The following is a 16473-nucleotide window of genomic DNA, read 5'->3' on the forward strand; positions in this document are numbered from 1 at the left end:
ATTGTGGGGGTTTGACCAGTCTTTAAAAAAGGTGGTGGCGGGGTGGGGCCCGGGGGCAGTGCCGGATGGGCAGCCGCCTGCGGGCGTCCTTTTATGGGGCTGATACGACGGACGGACGACGGACGTTGATCCGGTCGTCTTCGCTGACGGGTCCTTCCTTAAAAAAAAAGAAAAAGAAAGCGAATTAATCCTCGTTTTTTTGGCCTTTATTCGGGTCTAAATTTTCAACGCAAAAGTTGGAAACGGGGTTTAATTTTCAACGAAGTGTTGGAAACTGCTGGTTTTCGTCATGTTCATTTTGCCGGTTGCAGAGCTATTAAAAAAATAGTGATAATATTTCATTTTCTTTTTTGCAGTGGAACTCATAGCAAGCTTGTTTTTTGTCGTTGGTCGAGAGAGAGGCCCCCTTCTCCTTTAATTGGAGAGAGAGAGAAAGAGAGAGACAGACAGACAGAGAGAGGCCCCCTTCTCCAAATAAAGGAGAAGGCCTTTTGCCTCCTGCGTCCGCCATCACTCCACGAGCTCGCGCGCCTCTCGTGCCCACGCGAGCTGCATTCCTCCGCCTCGTTTCGCTGTCCCTAGCTCGCATATCTCTTGTCTTTCGTCGCCTCTCTTGCCTTCCTCCTCCTCCCATCTCCGTCTCTCAGACAGAGGTCCGCTTCCCGGATTTCAGGTTTGCTTCTTCCTTCTTTTCTCTTTGCAGGTTTTTTGCATTATTATTCATTCTTTCCTTTGCGGATTTGCACATCCATGCCGCTCTCCCTAGTATCAGCATTCGCCTTCTCAGATGAAGACTTTTTGAAGCAACTCCTCACAGTTTTTAGATCTCTCAAACTGCTTTCAAGGACTGAAAATATATCTGAAGAGAACCCCAGGGGGGTTTTTCCGAGCTGAACGTGATCTTCCTTTTATCGTTGTCCCCTCTGCGGACATGTTCGAGGATTGACCTCTATTTTCACTCGTTAATACGGCCTCTTGTCACTGTACAGGTGGGCAGGCAAGACACAAAGCGCATAGCGTAATAATCATGGCTTCAGGACAACTGTTTTCTAGGCAGACACAGGCTTTGTTTTACAACTACAAACAGCTTCCTATCCAGCGGATGCTTGACTTTGATTTCTTATGTGGTAAGTACGATCTATACAATGTGTTTAAGCTATGCGCCAATTTGGCATCAGTGTGAGGAGTGAAGATGTCAGCTGGAATTAGATCTCGGGAATGTTCAATGTGTCTCTTAGCTTTCTTTCATGTGGGAATGCACAATGAACTCTTACTATGCATGGGGCTGTTGCATCTTACATTATCAGGCAGAGATACACCTTCTGTTGCTGGCATTATCAACCCTGGATCAGAAGGGTTTCAGAAGCTCTTCTTTGGTCAAGAAGAGATTGCTGTGCCTGTCCACTCAACGTAAGAGATGATTTTCATATGTCAAAATGATGCAGGAATTAATAGTCTTCTGTATTGGCATTGTTTTATTTATTTTATCTGTTTTGCTTAAGAAGCTATGCTCTTTTGCAGTGTCAAGGAGGCATGCAAATCTCATCCCACAGCCGATGTGTTCATTAATTTTGCCTCTTTTCGCAGGTATGCATGGTAATTTTGTATCTGCTAAGATCTAAGCTGATCAAGCATCTTATTGACGTTGGATGTTTCTGGCAGTGCATTTGCATCTTCTATGGAGGCCCTCAAACAGCCAACAATCAGAGTGGTCGCAATTATAGCTGAAGGAGTACCAGAAGGGGACACTAAGAAACTTATTGCTTATGCTAAAGCCAATAACAAGGTAATGCTCAAGTAGGCCAAAGGTTTGGATGTCTGTGGTTAGGGCGGCACTCACTGGTCATACTTTATTTCAGGTGATTATTGGCCCTGCTACTGTGGGGGGAATTCAAGCTGGTGCTTTTAAAATTGGTGATACTGCTGGCACCCTCGAGAACATTATTGAAAGCAAGCTTTACCGACCTGGTTCCATTGGATTTGTTTCAAAATCTGTAAGTGCACACCTAATTTTTGTGTCCTAAGTCCTTCCCTGTGATCTGTAAACTTAGCAAGCTTTTAATGATTGGAGTGCTCCATCTTCTCTGGGATATTGAGCCTGATGAGGAGTTTAATTCCTTGTAGGGTGGTATGTCCAATGAGCTCTACAGAATTATTTCAAGAACCACTGATGGTATATATGAAGGTAACTTCAATCATGTTAGACAGGTCATTTTATTGTTGCAGTTTAATGTGCTAATCTAACTAGTCCATTTGTAAGGTCTGTATAGTTTTTTGAATGTGTCGCTTATTAAACTTATCAAAAAATGAAAACAACTTGCAGGTATTGCGATTGGTGGTGATGTCTTTCCTGGATCTACTTTATCCGACCATGTCATTCGTTATCAAAACATTCCTCAGGTATTATTATGTGCCTTCTGAGTTTGTGTCAACTATCTGTCTGATGTGCTTGTCTGCAGTATCCTAAAGTTGTATGTCAAACAGATCAAAATGGTGGTGGTGCTTGGTGAACTTGGTGGTAGAGATGAGTACTCATTAGTGGAAGCCTTAAAACAAGGAAAAGTGACAAAGCCAGTGGTTGCATGGGTTAGTGGTACCTGTGCTCGCCTGTTCAAGTCCGAGGTGCAATTTGGCCATGCTGTAAGTTACATTTGTTTAGGATCGTAGCTTTTCCAACAGTGAAATGCATGCTTCTTATGTAGGATCTAAAAATCCATGTTTGCTACAGGGTGCCAAAAGTGGTGGTGATTTGGAATCGGCACAGTCCAAAAATAATGCTTTGCAAGAAGCTGGTGCTTATGTCCCTACCTCATTTGAGGGATTTGAGCCTTTGATCAAAGAAACATACACTAAACTGGTAAGAGAATATTGTTGACAATGCACAGTAAATTTCAAGGTTTCCACCAACTTTTCCTGATAAAGTTTTTGTGAATGTTTCAGGTTGAACAGGGGGTAATCAAACCTTCTCCAGAGTTCCAGCCACCGCCTGTACCCCAAGATTTGAATGTGGCTATAAAACAAGGGAAAGTTCGAGCACCGACACACATCATCTCGACGATATGTGATGATAGAGGTAAGACTAACAAGGACAAAGGCATTTGGCATTTTATCCTTACTGGATCATGGTCATCCACATCATCCGTGCTTGTCTCAATTCCAGAAGCTCAAGACATTCAGGCTCATTTTCTTAGTTTGGTTATTGTATCTTCAGGTGAAGAGGCCACATATGCTGGCGTGAAGATGTCTACCCTGATTGAAAATGATAATGGAGTTGGAGATGTGATTTCTCTTCTCTGGTTCAAGCGCAGTCTGCCCCGTTACTGCACCAAATTTATTGAGGTAATACAGTTCAACAGATTGTGTGCTGCTCTAATTCTATCCATATTTGATAATGCTTTACAATTTGTTGACCTTTCCAGATGTGCATTATGCTTTGTGCTGATCATGGACCATGTGTGTCTGGTGCACACAACACAATAGTCACAGCCCGTGCTGGGAAGGACCTTGTCTCGAGTTTGGTGTCAGGTTGGTTTTGCCTTCTGGTGAATAATATCTCAGAGTCAGATATTTTCCCTGGCAATGGCAACATATTCTAATTCATTGGTAAATAGGTCTTCTTACCATTGGACCTCGATTTGGTGGAGCAATTGATGATGCTGCACGTTACTTCAAGGATGCATATGACCGGGTATCTATTAGTTTGTCACTCATTGTGATAACCTTTCTACCAGTTGAATAGACAGGGATGTCTGGCTAGGTTTACTTGCATACACCATTCAGTTTTTAAGCACATTGAATAAGACACGGGTGTTAAGGAATATATTGGCTTGGACCATTCATGAATCCATCTCATCATTTATGGATGAATTTTTTTATTTTTGAACTGCCAAATCTTCCTGTGGTTGCAAAGTTGCAATTAAAATTATATGTTTCAAAAACCATTCATGAATCCATCTCATCATTTATGGACCATTCATGAATCCATCTCATCATTTATGGATGAATTTTTTTATTTTTGAACTGCCAAATCTTCCTGTGGTTGCAAAGTTGCAATTAAAATTATATGTTTCAAAAACCAGACATTCCCTTCTCATACCATTTTTTGAGAAGGCTTTTCTGAAATCGGAGGCAGCTCTACAATGAAGGGATTTCTTGAAAACCTGAGATATGCTGCATTTTCTGTTCAAGGAATGCTCTGTATTAAGTGACACTTTTGAAACATGGAAGAGCTTTGTAGTAGCTGCATTGCATGTATAATTCAGTAGGTTGCCCAAAGTTGGTCTGGACATTCCCTGGAAAGGAAGGTACAGGCCAACAGTTTAGGAGAGCCTTTGATCTGAACCAATACTTTATTTTATTCTGGTCTGTATCACCTCTCACAAGGCCATGTGAAGTGGTCAAGGCGGGTTTTTAATGCACTTAAAGCAGATTTAGAGCTGTTTGTATTATTGATGTTTCAGAGTCTTTCTCCTTATGAATATGTGGAATCGATGAAGAAGAAGGGAATTCGTGTACCTGGAATAGGACACAGGTTAGTTCAGTATAAGCCGGAAGTCTGTTGTTTGAGCTGGCATACTGTTGTCTGATGTTTGCATGATTTCGTTTCAGGATTAAGAGTGCAGATAACAGAGACAAAAGAGTGGAACTTTTGCAGCAATATGGGCGAACATTCTTTCCCTCAGTGAAGTACCTAGAGTATGCTTTACAAGTGGAGAAGTACACACTGACAAAGGCAAACAACCTGGTTCTCAATGTGGATGGCGCCATTGGTTCCCTCTTTTTAGATTTGTTAGTCAGCAGTGCAATGTTCACACAGCAGGAAATTGATGATATTGTGGGGATTGGGTATCTGAATGGACTGTTCGTACTTGCTCGGACAATTGGTCTGATTGGGTATGCCTTTAGATAAAAGAGATTAGGTGCCTGATCATAGGTTTTGTGCCTATTCTGAATGCTTTGATTCTGACCTGTTCTTTGTTTGTGTTGTGCAGCCACACTTTTGACCAGAAGCGATTGAAGCAGCCACTGTACCGTCATCCATGGGAAGATGTTCTCTATACCAAGTGATTTTTTTCAGATTGTTCTGTACCTGAGTTGATATACCACTCTGGTGGGATTAGGCACTGTTACAGTGCTCACGGTTTTAAAATGCCACATTAGAGTGAAACTAACAAGCAAGTGTTTGCAACCCCTTTGCATTTTCCTATGCAACAGGAAGGCATGGGGACAGATGAGGAATTTAGTTGTACCTATAACATGCACAGCAGCATAGGCAAGCTGTGCTTTTTGTAAGATTTGCCATTAATTCATTTCAAATAATTGCTAGCTTGGTGATTATCTTATTCACCCCATTCTCCCATTTGTCCCATTTGTGAAGGAGGCATCCAGACACGTCAAGTGTTTTAAGTGGTTGCTTACATGTGGTACCACCTACTTTTGACACTTTTCCTTGATTTTCTCTTCTATCTGTCGTGTGCCATTGCAAGTTTTATTCCCCTCATGACACCAAGTGGGATGTCAGGCTCCTCAGGCTCCTCTTTTATTAATGATTGGAGGAGGTTGAGGCATTTGCTTGACCAGAATAGATATGAAATGGAACTGCATGAAATTCTGGATGATGCATTACTTGCAGCTTAGTTGATATTGTAACTTAGTTGATTGCTCGACCAGAATAGATTGGAACTGCATGAAATTCTGGAAAGTCAAGATCTTTCTCTATGTGCAGAAACTTATATTCTGTCAACCTTGCTAGTTTCAGAGAGAGATTTGTTGTGATATCCACCCCTTGCAGCGACTTGAGGACTGATCATTTGTTGGATGGGAAGATGTCGGTGGGCTTGCCAAGGCACATCCTTAGCCTTACATTGATTTATAACTTGTTTGATTACATGGCTTTTAAAGCCCCTCACTGTTCATCATGGCTTGATGGGGTGCCTCTTGAGCATTTATGCCTCATTACTGCGCCACATGGAGGGCAAGCATGCATAGTCCTGTGAAGGGAAATGACAGAGATCAGAGGTGACCTGAACATGGCGGAAGTAGAGAATGTGCTGAAGAAGGATCAATGGAAGCACACTATTCTATGGCGTCCATTACTATGCCACTCTTGCCTACCAGGGTCATTTTCTTGCTCCACCAATAATGCAAGTGGTTTGATGCAACTTATCAACAAAGGCTAACTTCTCCAGTTTAAGTTTGTGGTCAAAGGTTTTTATCTTGCTCTATTGGGCTCCAAGGCTAAACATGATTGGGTGCTTGCGCTGGCTTGCCCATTGATGGAAGTTGACTTTTGCAAGTGTTTTGATGCAACTTATGAATGTAAGGCTAACTTCCTTAGTTTAAGTTTGTGGGCAAAGGTTTTTATCTTGCTCTATTGGGCTCTAAGGTCGAACACAATCTAGGTGAAAAGGATGATGACACTAAAGCATATACAAAGTTTTCTTTATAGTTGACCAAAGATGTGAGCATGCGTACATAGGACTTTCACCTTATGCACACATAGAACTTTCACCTTGTCCTTCTCCTTTTCATGTGCCTTTGTGAGGTTCTCAGCCATTTGTGAAGTTAGTGCATTTGTGATTGAAACTGCCATTGTGAGTTTTCAAAGAAACATGTAAAAGGCTTTAAACTTCATTAGAAGTAGATACATAAGTGGGTATCCTCAAAGTGAAAAAGAGAGTGAAATGAAGCGAAATTTGTACTCGGAAGTTTGTGGCTTTGCTTTCATTGGAAGATGAAAATGCCCAATGAAATTTATTGTAGTGATGGCTCTATTGGACAAACTATGTCTATGTCTTGTGAAGATTGGATTTACTTTGATGGTGTATCATGTTTGCAAGGTGTAAACAATGGATTGCTTCCTAGCTCAAAGTGAGAGTTTCACTAGTAGTCGGCGTACATTTTGTTGTTTTACATAAGGCACTTGTGGTTTTGGATGCATGTAAGAAATTTGTGGAATTCAATTTTATGTACTTTTTGCATTGAACCTCTCTAGTTATTAAGGATACACAATGTTCATTGGTTATTAAGGGAAAAAATAAAAAAGATTGATGAAAATGATGGTAATATTATTAAGTGACTTCAAAGCGTATGAGGCAACTCTCTAACACAGTAAGTATAACTCTCGGTTTACTTTATGAAAAATGTATTATGTGAGATGAATGATAACATGTGAAGTTTTAAAAGGAGCATGTGGAAATAATTAATGTAGCAAATGACTTGGATGTTATTGAGCTCTTTCGAAATAGATATTTAGGAGATTCATTTGGATATGGATCAAAGAGTCTCGAAGACTTTATGAAGAGTAATCAGCTTCTTTCTATTAGAGATGATGGTTGTGTTGAACACTATGCTTTACATGTTTCTTTATTATTGCTTTACATTTTTCTTTATTACCAAACTTTGGTAGTGGATGCTTTTAAGTTAATAAATGACATTGATTCTAGAAATAGAGTGGGTTAAATCATATAAGTCTTATGAAGCTTTGGCAAGTATTTGTGCAATAGTGAGAACAACCATACGTGAGTATGGATTGTCCAAGCAAAATCACATCAAAGATGAAGATAGGAGTAGTGTTATATTGACTACATTGGGTATGCTTATGCTCTTACCTTTATTAGCACCACATGATATGGAAGATGTAGACTGGGGTGGGAGCTTGACTTTGCTAGTTTTGTGGCTTTTTGGATTGTTATGCACCTTTTTGGCAATGAAATGCCTAGCTACTTATGTAGCTTTTTGGCATTAAACATGGTTTATGAGTTGGACTTAGGTGCGAGTTTTCTTATAATCCTTACAATAAAAATTGATGATTGTGTATCAACTTCGTGAAAATTGATTCTCAATGTATAATTTGTTAACTTTTAAAAATGGATGGAGTATGGAATCTATATACCAACTTTATGCTATATATGCAATCTTTATATAAAGTTGCAACTTTTTGGTATCAACATAATTGGGTACTTGAGCTCCATTTTGCGTATTGCTCTTTCAAGTTGCTAAGTTAAGATACGAATCGAGATTGGACATGAGTGTTGGCCCTCCTGCTCGGGCGATCTCCCAAATAATAATTATAGTTTAAAATAGACTTATTCTTTCTTTTATTGGTTTCTCAAATCTATCATGCTTACATGTAGATATTAAGATGGATATATGAAAAATGTATTTTTATACGAGTCTTTGGGTTGTGACTAAGGTAAGATGATATTTCAAAAAGGTATCTAATTACATATTATTAATTAAAATTAGCATTTTGAGTTTTAATTTTCTTGTTTGCAACTTGTTATAGTATGTAAACTTGGAAATGATTGTTGGTAGAATAGATTCTATCTTCATAGAGAAGACTGGGCTTTGAGAAGATGTTATGTAAGAAGTCTTGACTCTTTTTGGAGATGCATTTGAAAGACTCTTCATAGTGGGAAGACCAAGCTTGATTTTGGTCTTCAAAACAAGACTAAGGGTAGTGTTGAAATTTCAGCACTCCTAATTAAATTTCCCATCAACATCTTATAAGAAACAATTTTAATTTATTAAAAATTGTGCATTTCCACGTCTTGCTTAATAACTTATTTGCCTTTAGTACAATGCAAAATTTTTCATACTTTAGATGCAAAATTTAATTGCCTTAATGAACCAACTAGCAAGTCTGATGATTTTAGATTTCTATTTATTGAGAGCCTTTTTCCTAATCTTCAACTATTGTGGAAAGTGCTACCTAAGGAACCAACTAGCAAATCTGATGATTTTAGATTTCCATTTATTGAGAGTCTTTTTCCTAATCTTCAACTATTGTGAAAAGTGTTACCTATACTAAAGCTACAAAGCATTGTACTTGCATATCATTTTAAATGCAATGTCATAATACTTTTGTCCTTTCACTCAAGTGTCAGTATCATTGCCTACACACACAAGATTGTGTTTATGAGTCCAAGCTTCCATCTCAGAACCTAATTCACTTGTGTGACAGTCATTAATAACTACAGTCAATGTAATCATGAGTTTTCTCTTTCTCTTCTATCCACCATGGCCATGCTCTAGATCCATATTTTTGACATGGTATTAGAGCCTAGCTGAGCATGGCCTAGCTCTCCTCTCTGCTCCTCTAGTCTCTCTCTATCTTTGGCCAGCTTAGTCCTAGATCATGATCTCATTTCTTCATTTGAATCTTACACTCACTGTTTGGTAGCCATAGCCAACAAGACCTGTAGCACTTTGAGCTTTCATAACTCTCTCTACAAGCCATATCTCAACTCGATTTCTTTAGAAAGTTGCTCTGTAGTCCAAGCACTTCTTTGTATTACTATATAGGTCGACATTGCGTGCTCTACTGTTGCACATTTCGAGAATTTCAGCTCGCTGCTCCTAATCTACAGCATTGATAGCTTGTCGTACGATCTGCGCCACTTCAGTTATTCATGATTCACCCTGCGCATATAGGGCTTTTGAAGGCCTACACATAAGCTACTTCCCACACAAACATTGTGGCAAATAATCCATTGTAACTGCTATACAAAACCAAAAACCAATCTATTCTACAAACCCTAACAGAGACTCCATAGTCACCAAGCTCAAGCTCTTTTGCACTCCAATTTCTCATTGTTCCCAAGTCAAGCAACCCACCTAAACTCCTAACACACTGAAAGTCCTACCACTGTGATCTGACTGAGCATTGCAGTTTCCAGCAAGATTTTTCCTCAAACCGGCAAGGAGGGGAGATCTTGCAAGATTTGGAAGACCCAAGAAGATTTAAGCAAAGTGTCTATTGACACTCGATAACTCTTGACACTTGTTTCCTTTGACACAATCAACTCATTTGCTAATCTAATCTGGTTTTTTGGTGTTGATTTACTAATGTTCCAGTCACTCAACATAGGCAAAGACTCTCCAACATGTCGCTTCAAAGGAGTCGGGTTTCATGCCTGGCAAACACACATAAAGCTTATCTTGATGAAGAAGGGCATATGGACCATCACTAGAGGATAAGAGAAGAAGCCCCTGGGATGCTTCCCTTGCAACAATCTGGCAAAAAAATGATGATGGGAAAGGGCAAAAAGCGAGCTTTTTGAGCGAGCATTTTAGCGAGCTTTTTTGGGCAACCTCCATTTCTTGTTCCACATAGTCCACTTATTCCACTCCTAGATATTTCCACCTCTACCACCACCACCACCACCATCTCTACCACCACTGCCGTCGCCACCTCCACCACCACTACCACTACCCTCACCACCTCCACGATCGCCACCACTACCTTCACTCTATGTACCTCTCTCTCTCTCTCTCTCTCTCTCTCTCTCTCTTTGTTTCTCAATTTCTCTCTCTATGTGTATATTCCCTTTTTCTCTTTCTAACACACTTGATCAAATAGCACTCTATCTTGTGTAAAGGACTCTCTCTCTCTAGCATGTAATGTGGGTATATTCGTGCAATCACCCCAGAATGGTACACCATGGCCTACACCTCTCTCTCTCTCTCAAATTGCTCTATGTTCTTTACTCGCTCTTGGTTTCTCTTTCTACATGCAATTTCTTCCTGTCACTCTACATTCTTTCTCTCTCTCTCTCATGCCCATATATACATATATGTATATAAATCTCAATCAGTCACACTCACTCTCAATGTTTGTCTCCCTCTCTCTCTCTCTCTCTCTCTCTCTCTCTCTCTCTCTCTCTCTCTCTCTCTCTCACTTTCTCTCTCTCATGCATGTGATCAATCCACATTATATAATAATGCCTCACATCGGATTACGATATGTGCTATAACAAACGCTTCTCCTAAATCCTTAAGCTATCCAATTGAATTGTATAACAATACTTTCTCGACAAACTAAAATGTAGTTTTTCTAAGAGGCAGTGTTGGCATTGCATTGTTGGTCACAGTGTAGGTGGTGTTGGAAAAGTTCTGCTTCCAAATACAATGTGCAAGTTTTCTTCAATGAGTGTGGGTTGGTGTATAAACATGTTGGCATTTGCATCCATTCCAAACACTCGAAGGTACACATAATATAGGTGCTTGCATGCCAAATATGCTTTTCCTTCTGTGACACGGTCCATGAAATCACACCAATTACATATTGGATTCTTTGCAATGTGCACATCATAATACTCTTGCAAGACACAAGCTCATGCTTCAAGGGCTTCACCACTGTGTGGCCCTTCACAGTTGCATCTAGAGGCAATGCCGAGTCTCTCCTTTTCCTTGCAGCTTGTGAAACTCCTCTTCGATATCTACATGAGCCCTCGTTAGCACTGCCACCTCTTGTGCCGCCTTTTGTAAAACAAACCCTCCACTCTCCAATATGTGGATTTCTTTTGCTGTCAAATTTGTGCCTCGTGCCACTGGCCTCCATGTATGGTCCACACTATCATTACAGAACCACATGAATTGGAGCCGCATTCCATATTGATTGCTAACTTCTCCCCTTGACCTGGACCACTCCATGATACCCCAAAATGAAGGTGCAAGCACCCCATGCGTCGTATTTTTGTAATTAAGGGATCTTAGCCTAAGACTAAATTAGCCTATTCAAGCCTAGAATCAAATAGAAATGACAAGAAATTGTCAAGAAACCATAGCTAGAATTGTCATTAACTAGGAAATGAATATGGTTACTAGGAAAGAAACAAACCAAACTTCTTGTTCCAAAATAGAATGCGTTACCCATTTAGTGGCTGTCCTCCTATTTATAGCTATAGCTAACCCTAGCCAAACTATGGCTAAACCTAATCTTCAAGTTACATTTACATATGTCAGCCCATTTTATGGCTGTGGTTATGTCCAAATTACATGCCAAAATTTCCTACATGACAAACCATCCCCTCCTAAAGAAGCTTTGTCCTCAAAGCTTGAAGTACAATGATTACAAGGATGGTAGCAGCTGAAACCCAAACGGAACTCCAAGAAAAGATCTTCAAAGGATAGTCTTCAACTTGTAGAAGAAACTGCCATGAAATAGTGAACTTTCAGTAGAATAATCCGATTGGGGCATTATGCGCATTATTTTCCCTGTTTGATGAAGTTATACGCATTATTTCTCTGACAGAAAATTATGATAGCAGGCTGTCCCCTGCTCCATGACATAGGAAAGAGGCAAAAATATTATCCAGGATCATATGGGATACCCACATAATGGTCACATCATCCATCAAGTCACTGTTGCCCTCACCCGGATTGAAAGGAAATCCATCATAGAAACTATCATAAATGAGATAATCATAATGAGAATAGGTATCATTACCCAGGTCAAATGGGTATGACCAATCCTGCCCATGATCCACATAAGTATCCTCATAAGCTCCCGGACCATAGGGAAAATAAAGATCATCATCATGAGCATAGATTTCCTCATTTTGCATAACATCATCCAAGTAAGCATGATCTATGTCCACTGAAATACTATCATAATCAAGATCAGTAAAATCCTCATGAGATATAGACTGAAATGCATTGCTACACCTGTCATGATCACACTCTTCTTGGGAATGAATGGACTCATGAAAGCTTTCATCATACCCAATGCTTCCCTCTTGTATGTCATCGTCATCATAGTTGTCTTCTTTTTCTTGGTAATCCATGTTACCTTGCTCTTTGACTACATTGTCTGCGCATTAATATCAATCATTTCTTCATCTTCATCTTTATCTTCATTTTCAGCTTCATCTTCATCTTGCTCTTGAAAATTTCGTGCATGTATTGCATTAAGTGACATTTTCTCAAACTGCCCTATTACATCTTCAATCTCATTATCAGCATCTTTATCTTCTTCTTGCTGTCCTCGACAAACTTGCACTTCCACTTGAGATACATATGCATTAGAATCCTCTAATACAAGGGCTGTAGCAAAATGACTATTCCTGCAATAACTTTCATGATTAGGAGACCATTGACCATCACATTTACAGCATATGAGTTGTCTTCTCATTTCCATCAGCTCTTGATGAGGTATAAGCTTTCTACGGGTGCGAAAAGGAGTAGGCCATTCTAAGACAACTGAAATTCTAACATGCTGTGCCCTGCATACATTTGAATGACCAATAACATTCTTCTCTCCACATTTGTAGCATAGGCCCCTAGAAGTGATATCATCCAACATACGGCTTGATAAGTAGGTACCATGGACATTGTTGAAGGAGAAAGGACGGGTTAGTACTTCTTCTTCCAGATGATAATCCATTGCATATGTTGGCTACCCTTGGTACCTTGCATAGTATATCCCATAGGCATTATTTGCACCCATATCATGCTCATATGCATACGGTTGATGCTGCTCACCATTTGTACATAATGCACAAGCATCATACTGCCCATATGGATCATTATAAGCATGATTATATACCATTCCATCAAAATATACATGTATGTCTCCCATTTTATACATGCAGTCCTAAGTATCTTGAGTTCTAGTGCTCCAAATAATGAACTCTTTGGCTCTATTTGAAGCTTGAGAAGTCCTCTTTCTAACAAGCTATCAAGTGTTGAAAGTAGTTGAGTACAAAAAATTCTGTAAGCAGTTTATTGTAGCTGTCTGAAAATTCTTGCAACCTGTGAATGCTCTGTTTTGATCATTTAATGACTTGTACCCTCATTTCCAAGCATATACAAACCATGTAGACCTGTAAGAGAACTCCATACATCTACCAAAGCTGAAAATACCCTCTGCAATAACCAAAATGGCTGAAATAATCCACTGTAGACTACCAGATCAATGAGATCCTGTTTGCATATCCTGTCCCAACACTTCAATGCTGATCCAATGTGTAATGGTCATAAGAAACATACATCTTACTATAACCAATTGCCACTATACATTGTCATGCATTTGCCATCTTACATTTGCCAAATACATTTGCTTCCCAAAATCACTTTAGCTTGTAGGAGTGATTCACTGATTCAAGAGTGCTTCATTACTAATGATGAACCAAATCTTCAATAAAATTATTGAGTACAAGCTGTCCATTATGTCTAAGAGACAAGAACGCTCCAAGACCTCTCATAGAGGCTTTGAACTCTATGCATTCTTTTGAGAAATGTAGATAGAATGATCCAAGAGTGGATTGAGACTTTGAAAATGAAATGAAGTTCTATTCTTCACTGAAATTCGCCAAATTTTTGAAGTACTATGTTGCACATCATTCCCATGAAAAGAAAGTACTCCAAACCTTCAAAACTTGCTCAAACCTTTGTCAATCCGGAGTGGCCTTGTTTGTGGAAGCTCTTGTACTTGGGGTTAAAGCATATTGTTGATGAAGAACCATTGATTAAAATAGCTTCAGTTTAGCTCCAAATAGTCAAGACTCTCCATGCTCTTTGTTGAAATTGAATTCCCTGCAACATACTCTTCTTCAATAAACTCCACTGATGCTCTATTGCTTCATGTATGGTTGATGGAAGGAAAAATCCTATTCCATTTGATAAGAGACCTTGGATATTGGAAGTACGCAATCCAATAATGGTTGAAGAATTCAATATTGGAGAGAAACTCAATGACTTCAGTGGAAATTGAAACCTATGATATCCATAACCTCCTTAGGTCAAGATAGGTCCAAATCTCTTCAATGTCGGTTCAATCTTGTCCAAAGATTGAAGTCATGAGTATGAAGATACTCGAGTAGTGGTTTATCCTCAAAACCCCCTTGATTTGGATTGAAAAATTTGAGAAATTATTCATGCTTGGCAAGAAAACCAAACTGCCCAAGCATGTGAGTGTTGACAATGTCCAACATGGTAGCATTCCATTTTACCACTACTTGTAAGCCAAGTCTTGCTGAAATCTTGTGATTCTTTGATAAGAGTTTGACTATCTGATGATGTATGTTGCTTCGGTGTAGAGAGGAATTAGTTCAGCAAGTTGCGCAGGGGAAAAGGCTCATCAATGATATTGCTAAAAACCAGGCTTTCGTGAATCTGGATAGAAACATCTTCAATGTGAAACGATTGATTGGAAGAAATTTCGAGGTTAAGGAAGTGCATGGGGACATGAAAATCGTGCCCTACAACATCGTCAACAAGGATAGCAAGCCCTCTTCTCCAAATTTGGCTTGTCTTTGCCACCGCAGGTGTGTCAAATCGATCAGCAAACAGTGTTGCAATTCCTGCAGATGCTGCTATGATGATGTAGCTAGGTTGATGATGGCTTTGACCTCATCACATAGCCCTTCAGGTGATCTGCACTCACTGGCATTTGGTGGTTCAATAGTTGTGAAGCCATGGCTTGCTGCCCTGGGAATCCCTCTAGGTGTGTATTGCTTGGAGTACGTTCTGGAGGTAGTATAGCAGACTTTGTTGCAGATGGAGAATATACTCCTCATCACCTTGCAACCAATCCTCTACAAATAAGAGTACAGTTGTGCAAAAATCAAACGTCCTGCTACACTTTCTTCATTGTCTGATTGTTTGCTGCTGTGGAGGCTCATTAGACATAGAGGAAGGTAATCTGTAAGCCTCCGAATCAGTCGACAAGATTTCTTTCAGCAAAAGATTGGCCCTCTTCAGTTGATAACGCCCTCAGATGACGCAAATCGGACTTGTTCCCAACCAGCATTACCACAATATTTGAGTACGTGTGGTCCTTGAGTTCCTCCAGCCATCTTTCCACATTTTCAAAAGTTGCATGCCTAGTAATATCAAAGACAAGAAGTGCTTCGACAGCTCCTCGGTAGTAAGCGCTAGTGATTGCTCTGTACCTTTCTTGGCCCGTAGCGTCCCAAATCTGAGCTTTAATGATCTTGCCCTCGACTTTGATGTTGCGAGTGGCGAACTCAACACCGATGGTGGATTTGGACTCCAAGCTGAACTCGTTGCAGGTGAAGCGAGAGAGCAGGTCTCAAACCTTTTCAGTTCCAGGGTTATCACATAGTCACAAAGGGATTTGGGATTTGGGAAGCTGCTTGGTCATCATGCTTGTCCCCCTCTTCAGATTGATGAAGCTAATGTTGCGTGACCCGACAATGTCTATTCAGGCACCAAGAAGGAAAAAAACTCGCCCAAAGCCTATGGACATTGCACACGGTTCTGTCTTGCAGAGTCCTTCTTTCCACATATTGGAATGTGTGTCTTGTCAAATTGACAAGACATCTCCAAGCAGAACCCCAAGGAAGAATAATGTAGCTCAGGCTGCATCTATTCCACGTAGAAAGACAGTTGAAAGCCTGACCAAGAGCCGGAATAGCCGACCAGGAGCCAAAACAGCAAGAACATCATCTAGGAGCGAGCTTGGCTCAGAGGAAGGATCTGAAAGCCTTCAGATTTTTCACCATGATGGGGGAGTGTGTCAACAGGCGCAAAACACGCAGAGACATACTCATATACATTAGGTCAAAAATTAGAAAAGGTAGTCATAAGACTACTCTATAAGAAGCTTATGAGGTCAAGAAGCAAGCTATGGTGTCCATTTGCATGATAGGAGTTAGGGTGAGAAGATCAAATCAGTCTTTGGACATGGATTCATGAGGGAAGCTTGAAAGGAAAGAGAGAAAACCC

The 16473-nt window shown here is 40.0% G+C and overlaps 1 protein-coding gene and 1 pseudogene across 1 annotated transcript; one reads left to right on the plus strand and one right to left on the minus strand.

Moving 5' to 3' along the window:
• Positions 1-419: 419 nt before the first annotated feature.
• Positions 420-5346, plus strand: LOC148030300 (ATP-citrate synthase beta chain protein 1). The gene is made up of 17 exons (XM_087686585.1): positions 420-673; positions 990-1127; positions 1308-1410; positions 1522-1587; positions 1663-1786; positions 1860-1994; positions 2125-2185; positions 2324-2400; positions 2485-2640; positions 2729-2857; positions 2941-3073; positions 3212-3339; positions 3420-3525; positions 3612-3688; positions 4461-4531; positions 4609-4893; positions 4992-5346. The coding sequence occupies exons 2-17, from the start codon at positions 1028-1030 to the stop codon at positions 5065-5067; spliced, it is 1827 nt and encodes a 608-aa protein (XP_087542711.1). The 5' UTR covers positions 420-673; positions 990-1027; the 3' UTR covers positions 5068-5346.
• Positions 5347-11768: 6422 nt separating this feature from the next.
• LOC148030301 (ras-related protein RIC2 pseudogene) lies at positions 11769-15817 on the minus strand (annotated as a pseudogene).
• Between the last annotated feature and the right edge of the window lie 656 nt (positions 15818-16473).

Source organism: Lygodium microphyllum, chromosome 10 (assembly GCF_053477565.2).
Source record: "Lygodium microphyllum isolate KBCC chromosome 10, Lygodium_microphyllum_v1.1.10, whole genome shotgun sequence".
Taxonomy (NCBI): domain Eukaryota; kingdom Viridiplantae; phylum Streptophyta; class Polypodiopsida; order Schizaeales; family Lygodiaceae; genus Lygodium; species Lygodium microphyllum.